Below are 16,555 nucleotides of genomic sequence, written 5' to 3' on the forward strand. Positions count from 1 at the left end.
ATAAAAGAACTTTTACGAAATGTATATTATTTACTCTTCATATCACATTGATATTAGTTATTAAAAATTGAAGTGCATCATGTCAGTCTAAATTGATAATAAAGAATAAAAGATTCCTTTCCGACCATACCAAGGGAAATACATAGCAATGGAGGAAGCTTTGGTGGAAACTGGGAGAGAAGAGGATGATTTACTGGAGCGGAGTGTGGAAAAAGCTAAAGAAATCTGCAGTGTAGCAGCTCCATTAGACGAGGAAATGTTGGATAAGAGTTTAACAGAGGTAAAGAAAGGTAATCTGGATACCCATGGTAAGCCAACCTGGGTTGCTCGAGGAATGGTCTCATACAAGGACATAGTCCTCCAACTTAATGGGGAAGATGATGGAGGAATCAGCGAGAAGGAAGACTGGATTACCATCCAAAGAAGAGAAGAGGAAGAAGACGACCTAGCTGAGGAAGAGGAGACCATGATTCAAGAAAACCCTTTGTGTCCAGTGTACTACTTCTCCAAAAAAACAACACAAGAAGGACTGTAAGAAGTGGAAATCAGAACTAATAGTCAAGTTGATGGGGAAGAAAATAAGCAACAGGTTCCTTATGGCACAACTCACTAAACTATGGTGTTTAACCGTGAAGTTTGACATCATTGACTTGGATAATGGCTATGTTCTGGTTAATTTCTATGATGAAAAGGACTACTTCCATGTGCTTCATGAAGGCCCTTGGATAGTAGTACAACATTATGTCATTGTCCAAAGATGGAGACCTATGTTTGATCCATACGAGGAGCAGTTTAAACGCATAGCTGTCTGGTTGAGAATCCCTGGCTTGCCGTTAGAATTTTACACTTCACAACACCTTTGGAGAATAGGCAACCTTTTCGGGAAAACACTCAAAGTGGACAAAATCTCACTTAGGCAATCTGATGCAGGTGGTGGGGAGTATATAGAGAAAGGAAAATATGCAAGGATTTGTGTGGAGGTGGACCTAAGGAGAAGCCTCGTATCTCAGTTCCAGGTTTTGGACAAGACTCTTCAGGTTGCGTATGAAGGATTGCACCAGATTTGCTTCTGATGTGGGAGATATGGTCACCGCCAAGAATATTGCAGCAGGGGAATCGGCCAAGAAATCCTACAACCATGAGGGAATCAAAGTAATCAAACGAAAGAAAATGAGAAGACAAGTAGCAAGTCTAATGGCGAGGAAGAGGCAGACGCTTTTGGCAACTGGATGGTTGTTCAAAAGCACAATAGAGGACGTAAACCAAAGGCCAGCCCCCAGAGCCAGCGGCGACGAGTGCTAGGGTTCCGCCCCAACAGCAAGCCTACGGCCAACCTCAGAGGAAGAATACCACCAACGAGATTATCGAGGGAAGCTCCAAATCAAGATTTGCTGTCTTGACAGGATCTGTGGAGCAAGAAGAGCCATGCATGCAGCAACCAGGAAAGCAGATAGATACAGGAACCAAGGAGTTAACTTCCCCCAGTGAGACAAAAGAAATACGAGGAAAGAAGCATACCTCAGGGAAAACGAATCACAATTCAAGAAGTGGGCCAAAGGGTCGAATGAAAGTTACCCACCAGAATGGCCAGAAAGGAAATACTACAAAAGTGCAACCTGGAAAACCTAGTACCCATTGGGTTGAGAAGGGCAAGGGCCCCCACGTATCAGCTATGGAGCTTGTCCCAATCACAAAAGAACATAAGAGTGATGTGGTGGAGACAGAAAGGGAGGTGCAAAAAATGACAAACAATGAGGATAAGAAACAACAAGAGCAAGAGATTATCTCATTTATGAGATACATGCCAAAGGAGCAGGACCTAGCAGACTTGGATAGGGCTATTGCATGCATGCAAACCGGAACCAGAAAACCCCCTTCCCTAGACTACCACAGAGCGGAGGCTAGCAACCAGAGGAACCTTGCCATGCGAGTGCAGGTGCTCACAGATCCTGTAGTAATAGTCCCTTGAGACTTTCTTCGGGGATTAGAAACTCCCAAACCCTCAATGGCAGGAATACCAACGGGAACGAAGGATCCCAGAAGTCCATCCATGTACCCCCAGTGTATCAATGAACATCCTTGTTTCGAATTGCCGTGGTGCAGCAAAAAAAGATTCAAAGGCATCATGGGAACGCTAAATAGGAAGTTCAAGTGTGACATGGTTGTTTTGGTTGAGCCTATAGTTAGTGGCTCGCGTGCAGTTTCCATTATTCATAAACTAGGTTTCGATAACTCCATTGTAGAAGATGCAGTAGGCTTTTCCGGTGGTATCTGGGTTATGTGGAATGACTCCTCTTTCTCTGTAAAACTAAAGGAAAAAAGGACCTCAATTCATATCATTGCAGATTACTTATCCTAATAAGCAGCCCTTCCTGTTCATGGTCATCTACGCTAGCCCTCGCATAGAAACCAGGTTAGAGCTATGGGACAAACTGAGGTGTCTGAGCATGACGTACGATGATCCATGGCTCTTAGCTGGAGACTTCAACGAAATCATCGCAGCTAATGAAAAAAGAAGAGGGGCTCATGCTGATGTTGGCAGATGTTCCGCCTTTGCTTCGATGCTCGATGACTATCAGCTGATGGACCTTGGTGGATCTGGACCATTCTTCACGTGGAAGGGTCCAAAATTTTCCCACCTAGACCGGGTGTATAAACGTCTTGATAGGGAAGTTGCAAATGCCCATTGGAGAACAATGTTCGATGAAGCCACTATTCACATAGGTCCCAGGGTTTATTCTGATCATAACCCACTATACATTTCCCTGTGTAAGGATAACAATAATTGGGAAGACAGACCTTTTCATCTGTTCCCACCTTGGCTTGACCACTCGCAGTTTCTAAACGTGCTTACTGAGAACTGGAGGAAAGATACAGACGTTGGCACAAACTTGACCGAGCTGGTTCCTGCCTTAAAGGAGTGGAACACAAATGTGTTTGGTTTTATTCCAACAAAGAAGGCTGTTATCCTTCGTCGTCTGGCTGGCATCCAAAGCTCTCTCGATTATGGACATAATTCGTACCTTGACAAGATGGAATGTGAGTTGAGAAGTGAGCTTGATAAGACCTTAGAACTTGAAGAGAAACTTTTGTACCACAAATCTAGAGCCATCTGGATTCGAGAAGGTGACCGTAATACTAAGTTTTACCACACCACTGCCGTTGCTAGGAGGAGGAAGAGCAAAATCTTAGCCTTGAAGAATGCAGCTGGAATTTGGATTAGAAGTGAACTGAACCTTAAAAACATGGTGGTAAACTACTATAAGCAGCTCTTTGTCGAGGAAGAAGCAAATAGAAAGTGGATGACCACCTCAATTAACTGGCCACCTTTGGTGACCCACGATAAATAGGTCCTGAACAAACAACTAATTGCACTTGAGATCAGAAGTGATCTCTTCCAGATGGGAGCTCACAAAGCTCTAGGTCCCGATGGATACCTAGCAGCCTTTTACCAGAAAAACTAGGTTTTCTTATCGGACAAAGTTTGTCAGGAAATCACCACTCTGTTTAAACACCCGAAAGACATTGGTAGAATCAACGATACTCTTCTAGTGCTCATCCCTAAAGTGGAGAAACCAGAAAGGGTTGAGCAACTCCATTGCTCTTTTTAACGTGCTTTACAAGATTATTACCAAAGTTATTGTCAACCGGTTGAAACCCATTATGAAGAAGCTTGTCTCCCCAGCTCAGTCCAGCTTCATTCCTGGAAGAGTTATCCATGACAATGTGATCATAGCTCAGGAGATGACACATTCCATGAATAAACTCAAGGGGGAAAAGCTTATATGTCCACTAAAATAGATCTAGCTAAAGCCTATGATCGTTTAAATTGGAATTTTGTCAACCTGGTTCTTTTAGAAGCTGGTGTGCCTGCAAAACTAGTTAATATTATTAGATGTTGCATTTCTTCTTCCAGGTTCCAGGTGCTGTGGAATGGAGGCAAGTCTGATAGCTTCATTCCCTCAAGGGGAATCCGCCAAGGGGACCCTATATCCCCTTACATTTTTGTACTTTGTATGGAGAAGCTCTCACACTTGATATCTCAAGCAGTTAGCAACCACAAGTGGAAGCCCATGCGAGCTGGTAAGAATGGTCCCCCCGTATCCCACCTCATGTTTGCAGATGACCTTGTGTTGTTTGGGGAGGCAAGCATTGAACAACTTAGAGTAATGATGGATTGCATGAAAAACTTTTGTGATATGTCAGGCCAGTTAGTCAGCATTGAGAAAACGGTTATTTATTTCTCTAGAAATGTGTCAAACTTGTTGATAAAGAATGTATTTCCCAAGCTAGTGGATTTAGAGTGGCTGACTCCCTAGGCAAATACTTGGGAGCTATGTTGCACCATGGTAGAGGAAAGAGGAGGAATTACTCCCATGTCATCTCCCGTGTCAAGGCTAGACTTTCGAACTGGAAATGCAACCTCCTATCCATGGCTGGGAGAGTAACCTTGGCAAATTCGGTCCTTAGCTCCATCCCTGTGTATCACATGCAGCATGGGGTGCTTCCAATTTTTGTTTGCAAGGATATTGAGCAGATCCAGCGCTCTTTCATTTGGGGTGACACCAAAGACTCAAAGCAAGCCCATCTTCTTGCTTGGGACAAAATCTGTGTCCCGAGGAACGTAGGAGGACTGGCCATCCATAGTCTCAAGGTTCACAATGATGCCTTCCTCTTCAAAGTAGCATGGAAGATCATTAACCAGCCTGACACTCTTTGGGTGCAAGTGTTGAAAGGTAAGTATCAGAGGAATTTGGACCTTTGTAGATGTATCAAAGTGCAAAGCTATGATTCCACTCTATGGAAAGGCATTGGTCGTATCAGGGGGGACCTCCTAGAGTGTCTCGAATGGGATGTGGGAGATGGAAGAGAGATTAATTTCTGGCAAGATCACTGGACCACCTGCATGAACCCCTCCTACAGCATACCATGGCTGACCTCTCTTCGCATGACTTGAGTCTCAAAGTTTCTGATATGGAGGATCCAGTGTCAGGCCAATGGCGTATAGATTGTTTAAACCAGCATCTCCCAGCAGATGTGATTGGTGTTATTTGTGCTATCCTGCCTCCTTCGCCTGAGAGAGGTGAAGACCGTCTCACTTGGAAAGAAAATGTGTCCAACTCTCATATAATAAGAACTGTTTACTATAAGCTAATGAATTTTGATTCCCTTACTCCTGATCTAGTTTGGGATACCATTTGGAGCTGGAGTGACCCACAATGAATCCACAATTCCATTTGGTTGATTTATCATGGGCGGCTCCTAACTAGACAATACACTGCCAAATGGGGTGGATCTTCATACTGTGTTACTTGCACCAATACTGTTGAAGACATTATCCACATTCTTCGTGACTGCAAGCATGCGCGTCCTATCTGGCACTTTTGTTTTGCAGAATCTATTCCCAGCAGCTTCCTGTCGCTTCCCTTTGATGAATGGATCCGACAGGACATGAGAAAAGAATGGCGCCATCAGCAAGCTTTGGACTGGAGGGACATCTTTATGACCACAACGTGGTTCCTTTGGCGGTGGAAGAACATGGAGGTCCATGACCCGCTTTCCTCCAGACCTGATAACCCTTCAATCCTCATATCATCTTACATTGGAGAATTCAGATCCAGCCTTCATAGACAAGGTCTCCCACTTAGCCCCACCATTGAGCTCGTGAAATGGTCTGTCCCCCCTAGGTTGGTTGAAGCTGAATACTGATGCTTCTGTTAAGAGCAACTTCAATCAAGCGGCTTGTGGGGGAGTTATCAGGGATGATCAAGGCAACTGGATTTTGGGCTTCATGTATAAAATTGGAAACTGCTCTCCCTTTGTTGCGGAACTGTGGGCAATTTATAAAGGGATGCAGGTGGCTTGGAGTAGTGGGACTCAACAACTCATCGTGGAGAGTGACTGCTTGCTGGAAATCCAAGCCATTACTAAGCACAATAACAACAGTTCATACTACTAGATTGTGAGAAGTATAAATCTTTTGAGCAACAAGACCTGGCACATAAAATTTGTACATGTCAAGAGGGCTGCGAACACCTGTGCTGATTAGCTTGCCAACAAAGCCTTCGACTGCATGGAGGATACTGTGATCCTAACTGATGTACCCTTAGGTTTGAGCCTTATTTTGGGCTCAGATTCTATTTCCTTGTAGTTTTCTTTGGGCTTTAGCCCCATTTTGTACTAAAAAATAAATTGAAGTGCAAAAGTAATAGTTTTTAATTTTCTTTTTACTCTTAAAACATTATATGAACCTCTAGGTACTTGGATTAATTAGCATGAGATTGTTCCAATTTACTCAGTGATATCGAGTTGATGTCTTGAATATACAATTACATTGAAAATTTGATAGGAAAAATTTTGTCACCCTTGTAATCTAGTGCAGCTCAACTAGATTAGTTGAAAAAAAAAACTAATTTTTTTACCACTAAATTTTCATATATACATGTGGGTGGTTATGACTTTATGATCATTATAATAAAATAAATTAAACTCATTTAACATTTTAGCTCTTCTTTTTTTCTTCCATTTAAAAATAAAAGTAAAAATTTGTACACTTCTAAATTGCTCAACCGCTGGTGAACGACAATGGAAACAAGCCTCTCTGGCCACATAAAGAGATAAGGAGTCAACATTCTTGAGAATAAGAAGAGCCCTTTCTTTTTCACCCCTGACCTCTCTCCTTCTTTGCTTCAACGAAAATCCTATAACTTCATTATTGAATCATTTCTTTTTTTCTTAATCACTACAAAAACATCCCTCATATTCAGGAAAATTTCTTTTTGTGCGTCATATTCAAGTGGGTATATCTTTTTCTCAAAAAAGAGAAAATTTTCTTACTTTTTAATTCATATCTTTTTAATATTTCCCATAAAAAAAAAATTAGGAGCGATGTTGGTACATAAGATGTATCAAAAAAGAACTTTTTAGCCACAACCACCACTATTCTAGCCTCCAATTAGAGGAGCTGGATAAAGACAATGGTAGTGTGACGAAAAAGTGAAAAATATGCCAATAAGGATGGATATAATTGGTTAAGGATTGAAATCATATTTCATAAGAATGTGAGTTTGAATCCCGTTAGTCGGTATGAGAATCTTGTTGATGGTATCTAACCTCACCTTATAAGTTTTTTTACCAAAAAAAAATGGAAAATATTTCTAAAAAAAATTGAAAACAAATAAGAAAGCTTTCCTTTTATCATTTGTCTTAGAGCTTTAAATTTTGTAATTGATTTAATGCTTTGCTGAAGTTTTAAATTACAATATTCTGGTTGGGTCACGGTAAATATGTAATTGTTAATTATATAAAATAAGCATATTAAAAAAAATATCTACTTTACATTTTGCCGTTAGTGTTGGAGTTCAAACTTAGATATCTACTTTACATTTTTTATTTTAAAATTATGGATCAAAATATAATCAAATAAAAAGATAAAATGTCAAACAACTTTAATTTATGTAATTAAAAAATAGTCATGACTTGGATTACCAAAAAAAAAAAAAAATAGTCATGAATTGGTTAAAGACTACACATTATATCAATGCACTATTAGTTTGTCTTGTATCATTGGCCTGACCAGGTATATTTTTATTTGACAATCTTTCATGTTAGTGAAGGATTCTTGTAAAAAATAAATTAAAAACAAAAAAAATATTAGTATTTGGAGAAGGATATACTTACCACCGAAAAATCTTACCACATTTACAACTAATCTAATCACCGTTGATTTCTGTCAATCTAATAAATTATTAAAAATTATTGGGTCGTATTTATTAATTAATTATTAATTTTTAATAAATCTAATAAATTATAACTATTAAATTGACGAAAATAAACATGATTAAGTTAATTGTAAAGATAATAAACTTTTTTTGGTGGTAAATCTGTTTATCTATAACTTACTCAAATCGCTTAAATATTTGTGTCAAATCTCCACGTGGCTAAATATCTGCTACAGGCATGTCTTCGACCACAGAAAACATAATACATGCATGCTAACGAACGTTTATTATTATGAAAATAAATTAAAAATAAAAACATAAGAAATTTCTTTGTATTCATGTGCAACTTACTCCACTTATTTCGCTTAAATATTACTGAAAAAGTCAAATTTAAATCACTATCATCTCCACGTGGCTACATATCTGCTGTATGCATATCTTCGAGACTTCGACCAAAGATAACAAAAGAACATATAAAGAACATTTATTAAAAACAAAAATATCAAAGAAATCATTTTCTATCTAAACTTGGCTTCCTGCACCTTTTAAAATATAGAATAAACTTGTAAAAATTAAATACAACTAATAAAAAAAAGAATTTACATTTTGGAGTATTCAAATATCATACTGGATAAAATAAATCTCAAAGTCTAGAGGTTAGCACGTCGTTGTTGAGTAACTGGATAAAATATAAACAAAATAAAAAGTAGTGGCTAATAAGAGAAAGTTGTTAAGGTAGCCTGGTTTGCCAATTTTGTAATAAATTTTGGATAGAATATTGTGTCTATTTTTTTTATATCTATTTATTTTTAATATTATTATATAAGAATCTCAATTAATATTTATCATTTCTTTTTTCTTTTAACATTTTAATTTAACGATGCTAGAAAAAAGTAGGTAAAATAGACATAAAAAAATTAATCACGATGAATCATTATCTATTTCTTAACTTGAGATAGAATTCCAAATAAATAAAATAAATAAGAGAGATGTTTGAGCCGGCAACATATATATTATATGTAAGTGTTTTATTAATCTTATGTTAAAGAAGATAAATTATCTCATATCATAGAGATAAATTTGTGGGCTTTATCATCTGAAAAAAAAGAAAAAAAAAGAAAAAAAAATAACTTAATTATCGAAAAGTGTGTAAAAGAGAAAGTTATAACATGTAACGTAATGTCAATTTTTCCTATATATAAAGACTTATATTTTGTGTTATAAAAAAAAAAAAAAAAAAGACTTATATTTTGTATTTAATTGAGAAAACATGAAACATGTCTGCTTCAAGCTTACACCACAACCTGTCTTCATGGTGCCACTTCTCTCTAAGACTTACTATATTCTCTCTGAGCTTCTTTCCACGAAATTTCCAGCATCAATGATCAGGGGAAGGTGTCATCTTCCTTTTCTGCAAAATAAACACTTGTTTGAATTTCCATTCTGTTGTTTTTCTCTTTGGTTTGGTGGTGGGTTTCCCAATGAACATGGCAACTGAAGATGAAGGATTTTCCAAGGATGATAACCAAGGCGCTGGAACCATTGAAAATAGAACTCATGTCCCAATTCAAAAGGTCCCTTAGTTGTCTCTATTTTTTATTTTTCTTGCTTTGGACTAACATTTTTGTATATTGGTTTTCTTGACATGAAGATTGTGAGTGTTCTTTGTATGCCCTTACTTCTTGCCTTTTGTTTATCTATCATTGATCGTATAACCTATAGATAATTCAGCCATATTGGTGGTCAAGAGTTTCCCTTTTAGAATTTGTGTTCTGGTAAAGGTTGGGAATTTGGTTTTGCAAATTGCCCCAGTTGAAATTAAGTAGATTTTAGAGGTTTAAATATCCCTAAGATTTGATCACTGCAGGCCAGGTACTGCAGCAATGTTCCCCTAATTCATAATTTTTTATAATGCTCAGATGTTTCAGTTCTCAATTGTGTAACTTGTATCAAAATTCGTTAGTTCATGTAAAAATTGGTTGACCCTTTCCTTTAAGTAGAGATCTCGAATTCGAGTTCGGGAAATGAAGAATATATTAGTCCAACAGTGCTCAAACCAGATTAATTGGGATTAACCGGTTGGAAATAATGAAAAAAAAATTGTTTGACCCCAAAATTTCCTTTCCAAGAGTCATTTCTCTTCAAATTTAGTGTCATTTGTTCTGAAAACATGTTTAGAAAATTTGGTGGTGATTCTCACCAAAGTAAGCTACTAGTCAAGAATATGGCTCATCAGCAAAGCGTACCCAATATCTTCTGAAGATTTTCATTAGTATAGTGCTTGTGAATACGCATGATTGATTCCCTATATAGATTTGTGAAGCTTCTACAGTTTTAATGAATGTCAATTAATTGGCGACTTGTATGATTCTGCTTCATATAACCCCCTGTGAAGTTAAACAAGCAGCGACATCATCAGACTCACATTATCTTGATGTACATAATCTTCCCTATGCTGGAAAAAGCATCATATGTATAAGCACTCCCTGCATAAATGGGGAAAAATGTCAACACTGTAGATAGATGAGTTCAATTGATTAAACGGACTTTAAGTATCCTCCAACTAATATACATGTCTCTGAAATATTTGTGTATTAACTAAGATATATTACTTTGCAGCTCAATGAGTAAATTTTTTCCTTCTGTATTTTTTAAATAGTTTTTCTTCTGCTTCTTTATATATAGGGTCTAGAGTCATCTGAAATAACTGATGAAGTCTCAAGTGGTCAACATGGAACAAGGCAAAACCTTATCTTGGAGATACCCTCAAGAACTCAGGAGGAAGCAAGAGAAGATTTTTTGAGAATAAACATGCCTCCAACTCCACCTCCAAGAAGAGTGATTTTTTCTCCCAGTCCAAGCCCTGGTTTATCCATAAGCAATGGATCCCCCTCCTCATCAAAAAGTAGATCAACTATTAAAACCCTTCTTCCCAAACTCAGTTTTAAAACTCGGAGCACAAGTTCAGATATTGAAAAGGATGCCTTCTTAGCTCTTGAAGGTTCATCCACAGTGGCACCAAAAAAGCCTCTTCTTTCAAGGACATTATCTCTTATCACACCTAGAGGGAAGAAAACTTCATCCTTACCTGTAAGCCCAAATGCTCATTCAAATCCAGGGTCTGTACATGGAGGGAACATGGCTTCTCCAGCAACAGTTGTTGTGAGTAGCTTTGCAACTATTGCAATACGTTAACCATGCTTTGTAATGATCATATTTAATTAACATATATTGACAACAGAGATGGTTGATATCATTGTGGAAAAAAACTCTTTCTTCCTTGGAATGTTTCTAACCGTGCTTTGTATTCATGTAACCAGGTTTTCTGAGATTGTAGTATTCATGTGTTGTTCTCTAAAACTGTAAAGTTCCTTTTCTTGGTTGCTGAATACATCTTACTTCTTTTCCCAAATAAATGACCTGAACTTGAAATCTGTCTAACAGATAGTGTGACATCATTATAGAGATGTTTTTTCAGCAATGATTCTGCTTGACATGATCAGTTTCAAATATTTCCTAAAATATATTTCAGATTTAATGCAACAGGCATCCAGAAATCCCTTAAGCTTGAATTTGTCAAGTATGTATTGGAACCATCATAAAATGATTCTTTGGCTATCCCTTAAAACTAATTTGAACACTTCACAGATTTGATGCATAGAGCATGAACACCTGCTTCTCTTTTAATTAACATTTTGAATGATAGTTTGATTTTGCTTGTGGTGGAGTTTCTCAGACAATTTATTTGCTTCTGCTAGTCATCTAGTGAAGAAATCATGATTGAGTAGTATGGCATGAAGATTTTCTATATTTGTATGGGTTTCACATACATCAATCTGATACATGTTTAACATAAATCATACAGTCCAATGCACTAAATAGCTTTCTCCAAGAGATGCATCTTTTTAATTGCTGATCAGTCAATGCTCTTTTATACCTTTACAAATCATCATTAGACATTTTAATATCTTCTGGATAATTTTTTACCCACTTATATGACTATATCTAATTTATACATCCCTCATTTTATAGGAGAAAGGACCGCGATTACCAATTCATCGTTCCCGTTCAGTTCCTGAGCTTACCAAAGAAGGTAACACACCTGTAGGTGGCATGTTTCGTATAGTTCTGACCACACCAAGATTGGATGAGAAAGTTGCCACAACAACATCTACGGCATCTCCAACTGATGATAAAGGTAAGATTCTTTTTCAAGTTTGTATTATAGAAGATCTAATAACCTTAGAGAATCTTCAACAATGTCTTCAAAACTACATGCTACATGCAAATGGTGGTTACTCCTTAAGTTCCAAATAATTCAAAGTTTCTAGTATGCTTTGTGCCATTGATTAAAAATACAAAATACAATTTGCTTTCTATTCATAATAAATTATTTTTTGATTTTTTGTTATTCTACACAATAGATTCCTCAACCTTTAGGAACTGTTGCATGTTTCCTTGCCTAAAATTCAAGTGAATACAACTAAGTCTAATTCAGCTTTGCTCAGCTCACACTCTCATGCTCACTTATCTATCCTTTCCTTCTTTATTGACTTCTATTTATTATTCTTTTCCTTTCTTATCCTACTCAATCTCCTACTTGGGCTGTCTTAACCTTTTCAGCAATTGTGTTTCTTCTGTGTACATGACTAAGAGTCAAATATATTATGTTCCTCTCATATTTGAGTTGAAATAACCTCTCTTTGGTTCAATCTACACAAACTTACTTTTCAGGGTTAATTAGTTGCTTTGATAATATTGCTAATTTCCAAATTTGAAGATATCAGTTATTAGCTTGGACCTCTAGATTTAGTTCTTTCAATAACCAACATGTGCATCTGAGTATTCTGGTTCAGTTGAAAATGAGGATGGTGGTGAAGATATTCCTGAAGAAGAAGCTGTCTGTAGAATTTGTATGATTGAATTGGGAGAAGGAGCTGATACTCTTAAATTGGAGTGCCACTGCAAAGGTGAGCTTTCACTGGCACACCAAGAATGTGCAGTTAAATGGTTCAGCATTAAAGGTAATAGAACATGTGATGTGTGCAAGCAAGAAGTTCAGAACCTACCTGTCACTCTTCTACGAGTTCAATCTGTCCAGGCACAAAACTTGCTTGGGAGCCGAGGTCAGCAAACTGAATACAGGCAAGGCCAAATTATTGCAGTGCTTGAGTAGTTTTTTCTTTTTTTGGGAAACTTTCTAGATTATTTAATAATAATGATTTTATGGTTGAGGACTTTATGCTTTATTTCATTGATAAGCTTCTGGATAAGGATTATAAACAAATATGAATAATAATTACTGATGATTTGTTAGACTGATCATACTATACATCAATTGGATTTGGCAAAAGGTAGAGCTCTAGTTTGCATTGACTTGCAAGAGACACACATAACTCATAATTCTTTTGGGATTTAAAGGAAGTCAAACTTTTCTAACCTCTTCTTCTGACTTGAATATCTTTCTGTATTGTTTTCCAACATGGTACAACAGAACTAATGCAAAACTTCTACAGGGTTTGGCAGGATGCTCCGGTTCTTGTCATTGCCAACATGGTGGCTTACTTTTGTTTTCTTGAGCAGCTACTTGTAAGTTTAACTACTCTTTAGACCTATGTTCCCTTTAGCCATTCTGAATTCCTGATGTTATCCATGGACAGATTAAAAGTATGGGATCTAGTGCTGTTTCCACATCTCTCCCATTGTCTTGTATACTGGGTCTTCTTGCAAGCGTAACAGCTACAACAATGGGTAAGACTTTTTCTACTTTTACACAACTCTCTGTACTTGAATTCCTCCTTTGGTATTATACAATTTACTCCAATTCCTTCAATTCTTGATTATTATTATTTTTTTAGTTAGGAGAAATCTTGTTTGGGTTTATGCAACTGTTCAGTTTGGTCTGGTGGTTCTCGCTGCACATCTTTTCTACTCATTGGTAAGAAATTCTTTTTGCAACCATAGTCGTAGCACATTTTGTTAATTTTGCACAGTTTAGTAAGAAATTTGTTGCATTCAAACAAATATCAGCTTATAAGAATGAATTATTATTAGCAAAATTTTGTTAAAAGGCCTAGACTCATGGTCAGTGACCTGAAAGCTTATTAGTCAAATGTATTTAAAAAGGGAAAGATCAACTAGTACCAGTTGCATCTAACCGTTCTAATTTATTAGAGAACCGTTAAACCGTTAGATGTCAGTGGAATCAACAGATAATAAAAGGTGTAAGAATTTGTAGACATACGTATATTAAGTTGTTCCTACCCCCGTTAACATAGCATGGTTGTAACCCAATTGGTGTCAGTCGCAGTGGTTGAAAGTAGTTAATTGAACCCCAAGGTCGAAATTTCGATCCTTGGAGAAGTATCATTGGGGGAGACCTTTGATCTTTACCTCTCCTAGGTCAAAATTGCGAAAGCAAATGTATATATCTCAAAATAACATGGTTGTGGTTCCCATATGTTGGTTTTCAATTGTATTGATAAAGCATTTGTCAGAATTTGCATGATCAACATCTGTCTTGACATCAAGTATTTTCATGCATTTATTTGGGATGGCAGACTAGTATGCAAGTTGTTCTGGCTATTCTACTGGCTACGTTTACTGGGTTTGGAGCTGTAATGTGTGGAGCTTCTATTGTTATTGAGATTTTCAATTTGAGGAGAAGATGGCTTGTTCAGTTGAATCAGCAACAACGTTCGCAGGAGGTGGTACCACCTGATCAACCATCTGCAGCCACTCATCAAGCTCAGATTGATTCTCAACTTCCTGAAAGTAATTTGAGAGATTCTCCTGCGCAAAATAGCTGATAGAATATATTTTCATATTATTTTCTTGAACGCTGGCATCATAAAGGTGTCTCGGGCTGTACATAAAGTAGATATGGACATGTTTGAGCACATTACACGATGGGTTTGATGAATCTCAAGTTATAGCACATGAAATTACATCGTATACATATAAAAGTATATGAGATTCATGTGGGGCCATGTGAAGAAAAGAAAGAGAAAAAAAATATGAACTTTTCATACTTTTATATGTCTGTAGGAGATAATTTTATCTCCTACAACATGAGAAACCCTTACATTACACTATTGTTCTCCTTTCTCCTTTCTAATGCCATGGCATATATACACTTAAGATTGAATAATTGTGTGTCTAATACGAGCACACATGGAATATATATATATATATATACATATATATATATATATTAACAAGTACATAAACTAATCTATCATATACAAGATGTGAGACTATTCTATTATATACATTATACTGTTTTAACATACTATTCTAACATTCTCCCTGAAGCTGGTGTGTATGTATATTGTGAGCACCTAGCTTGTTACAAATGTATTCAACCCAAGGACCTTTAAAAGCTTTAGTGAAGACATTTGTGAGTTGATCTTTGAAGTTGACAAATGTCATTTTGGTTTCTCCTTATTGAATCTTTTCTCGAATGAAGTGACAATTGATCTTTATATGCTTGGTTCTTTTATGAAATACAGGATTAGATTATATATGAAGCGCAACTTGATTGTTACAAATGTGTCATGGACTGTTTCTGTTCACAAAGATAGAGCTCCTGAATCAACTGCTTTAACTAGATTAGTTCGCAGGTGGCATCTCTCATTGCACAATACTCGGCCTTTGCACTAGATCAGGCTACAACAGTTTGTTTCTTACTCTTCCAAGAAATCAGGTTTCCTTCAAAGATGATACAATAACTTGAAGTAGAAGGGTAATTCTACCCAATCGGCATCTGAATAACCACAAATTTTTTTATGTCCCTGATTTGAATATAATAAGTCTTTCCTTGGTGCTCTTTTGATGGATCGGAGAATCCTCACAGTAGCATCACAATGAGAATTACAAGGGGAGTCAAGGAACTGACTAGCCACACAAATAGCAAAAAAGATGTTTGGCCTAGTCATAGTGAGATAATTGAGCTTCTCAATCAACCTTCGCTAATGTCCAAGATCAGATAATGGCTCCACCTATCCGGGCAATAATTTGATATTGGGATTTGTAGGTGTATCTATTGGCTTACACCCCAACATGTCAGTCTTCTCTAAGATATCTAAGTCATATTTCCTTTTACAAATGAAAATGTCCTGTCTAGACTGTGTCACCTCAATCCCTAAGAAGTAACAAAGCTTACCAAGATCCTTTGTTTGAAATTGACAGAACAAATATTATTTTATTTAGTCAATCTGAGCTTGATCACTTCTAGTGAGAATGATGTCATCGAAATAGACTAAAAGATAGATGCACTTATCAGGAGATGTGCACTTATAAAACACAGAATGATCAACCTTATTGCGGATTAAGCCAAAAGCCTAAACGACAAAACTAAAATGACTGAACCACGCACGAAAAGATTGCTTGAGACCATATAAGGAGTTACGAAGTCTACAAACCATTCCAGACTCCCCCTGAGCAACAAAGCCAGGTGGTTGCTCCATGTAAGCCTCTTCCTGTAACTCACCATGAAGAAAAGCATTTTTAGTGTCTAGTTGAAGGAATGGCCAATGACGAATAGCAGCGAGGGCACGAAACATGCGGACAGATGCCATCTTAGAGACAGGAGAGAATATGTCAATATAGTCTAGGCCAAAAATCTGAGTAAAGCCCTTGGCGACTAAGCGCGCCTTGAGATGGTCAACATGGCCATCAGGTCCAACCTTAACAGTAAAGATCCACCGACAATCAACAATAGACTTCCCTAGAGGAGTAGTAATAAGATCTCAAATGCCATTGGAGTTAAGAGCGACCATCTCATCAAGCATCGCTTGGCACCACCCTGGATGGGAAAGTGTTTTACTTGTAGT

At 37.1% G+C, this 16,555-nt stretch overlaps 3 protein-coding genes across 4 annotated transcripts; all 3 read left to right on the forward strand.

Annotated features, from left to right (window-relative positions):
- Positions 1-566: 566 nt before the first annotated feature.
- On the forward strand, positions 567-1,969 carry LOC133316490 (uncharacterized). The gene is made up of 2 exons (XM_061518247.1): positions 567-1,037; positions 1,274-1,969. Exons 1-2 carry the CDS (start codon positions 567-569, stop codon positions 1,967-1,969), a joined length of 1,167 nt encoding a protein of 388 aa, XP_061374231.1.
- Positions 1,970-2,447: 478 nt separating this feature from the next.
- On the forward strand, positions 2,448-3,350 carry LOC133316492 (uncharacterized). The gene has a single exon (XM_061518248.1). The coding sequence runs from the start codon at positions 2,448-2,450 to the stop codon at positions 3,348-3,350; it is 903 nt and encodes a 300-aa protein (XP_061374232.1).
- A 5,674-nt stretch (positions 3,351-9,024) lies between these two features.
- Positions 9,025-14,938, forward strand: LOC133316498 (uncharacterized). Of its 2 annotated transcripts, none has more exons than XM_061518256.1 (8): positions 9,025-9,295; positions 10,407-10,883; positions 11,754-11,919; positions 12,578-12,847; positions 13,216-13,310; positions 13,382-13,472; positions 13,580-13,659; positions 14,282-14,938. In XM_061518256.1, exons 1-8 carry the CDS (start codon positions 9,203-9,205, stop codon positions 14,528-14,530), a joined length of 1,521 nt encoding a protein of 506 aa, XP_061374240.1. In that variant the 5' UTR covers positions 9,025-9,202; the 3' UTR covers positions 14,531-14,938. The 2 variants fall into 2 exon arrangements, with proteins under 2 accessions (XP_061374240.1, XP_061374239.1); XM_061518255.1 differs by having other exon boundaries at positions 12,578-12,866; positions 13,238-13,310; positions 14,282-14,935.
- Positions 14,939-16,555: the final 1,617 nt, after the last annotated feature.

This window comes from Gastrolobium bilobum, unplaced genomic scaffold (genome assembly GCF_033153095.1).
Source record: "Gastrolobium bilobum isolate Gb01-03AN ecotype WA unplaced genomic scaffold, APGP_CSIRO_Gbil_v1 utg8685, whole genome shotgun sequence".
Classification (NCBI taxonomy): Eukaryota; Viridiplantae; Streptophyta; class Magnoliopsida; order Fabales; family Fabaceae; genus Gastrolobium; species Gastrolobium bilobum.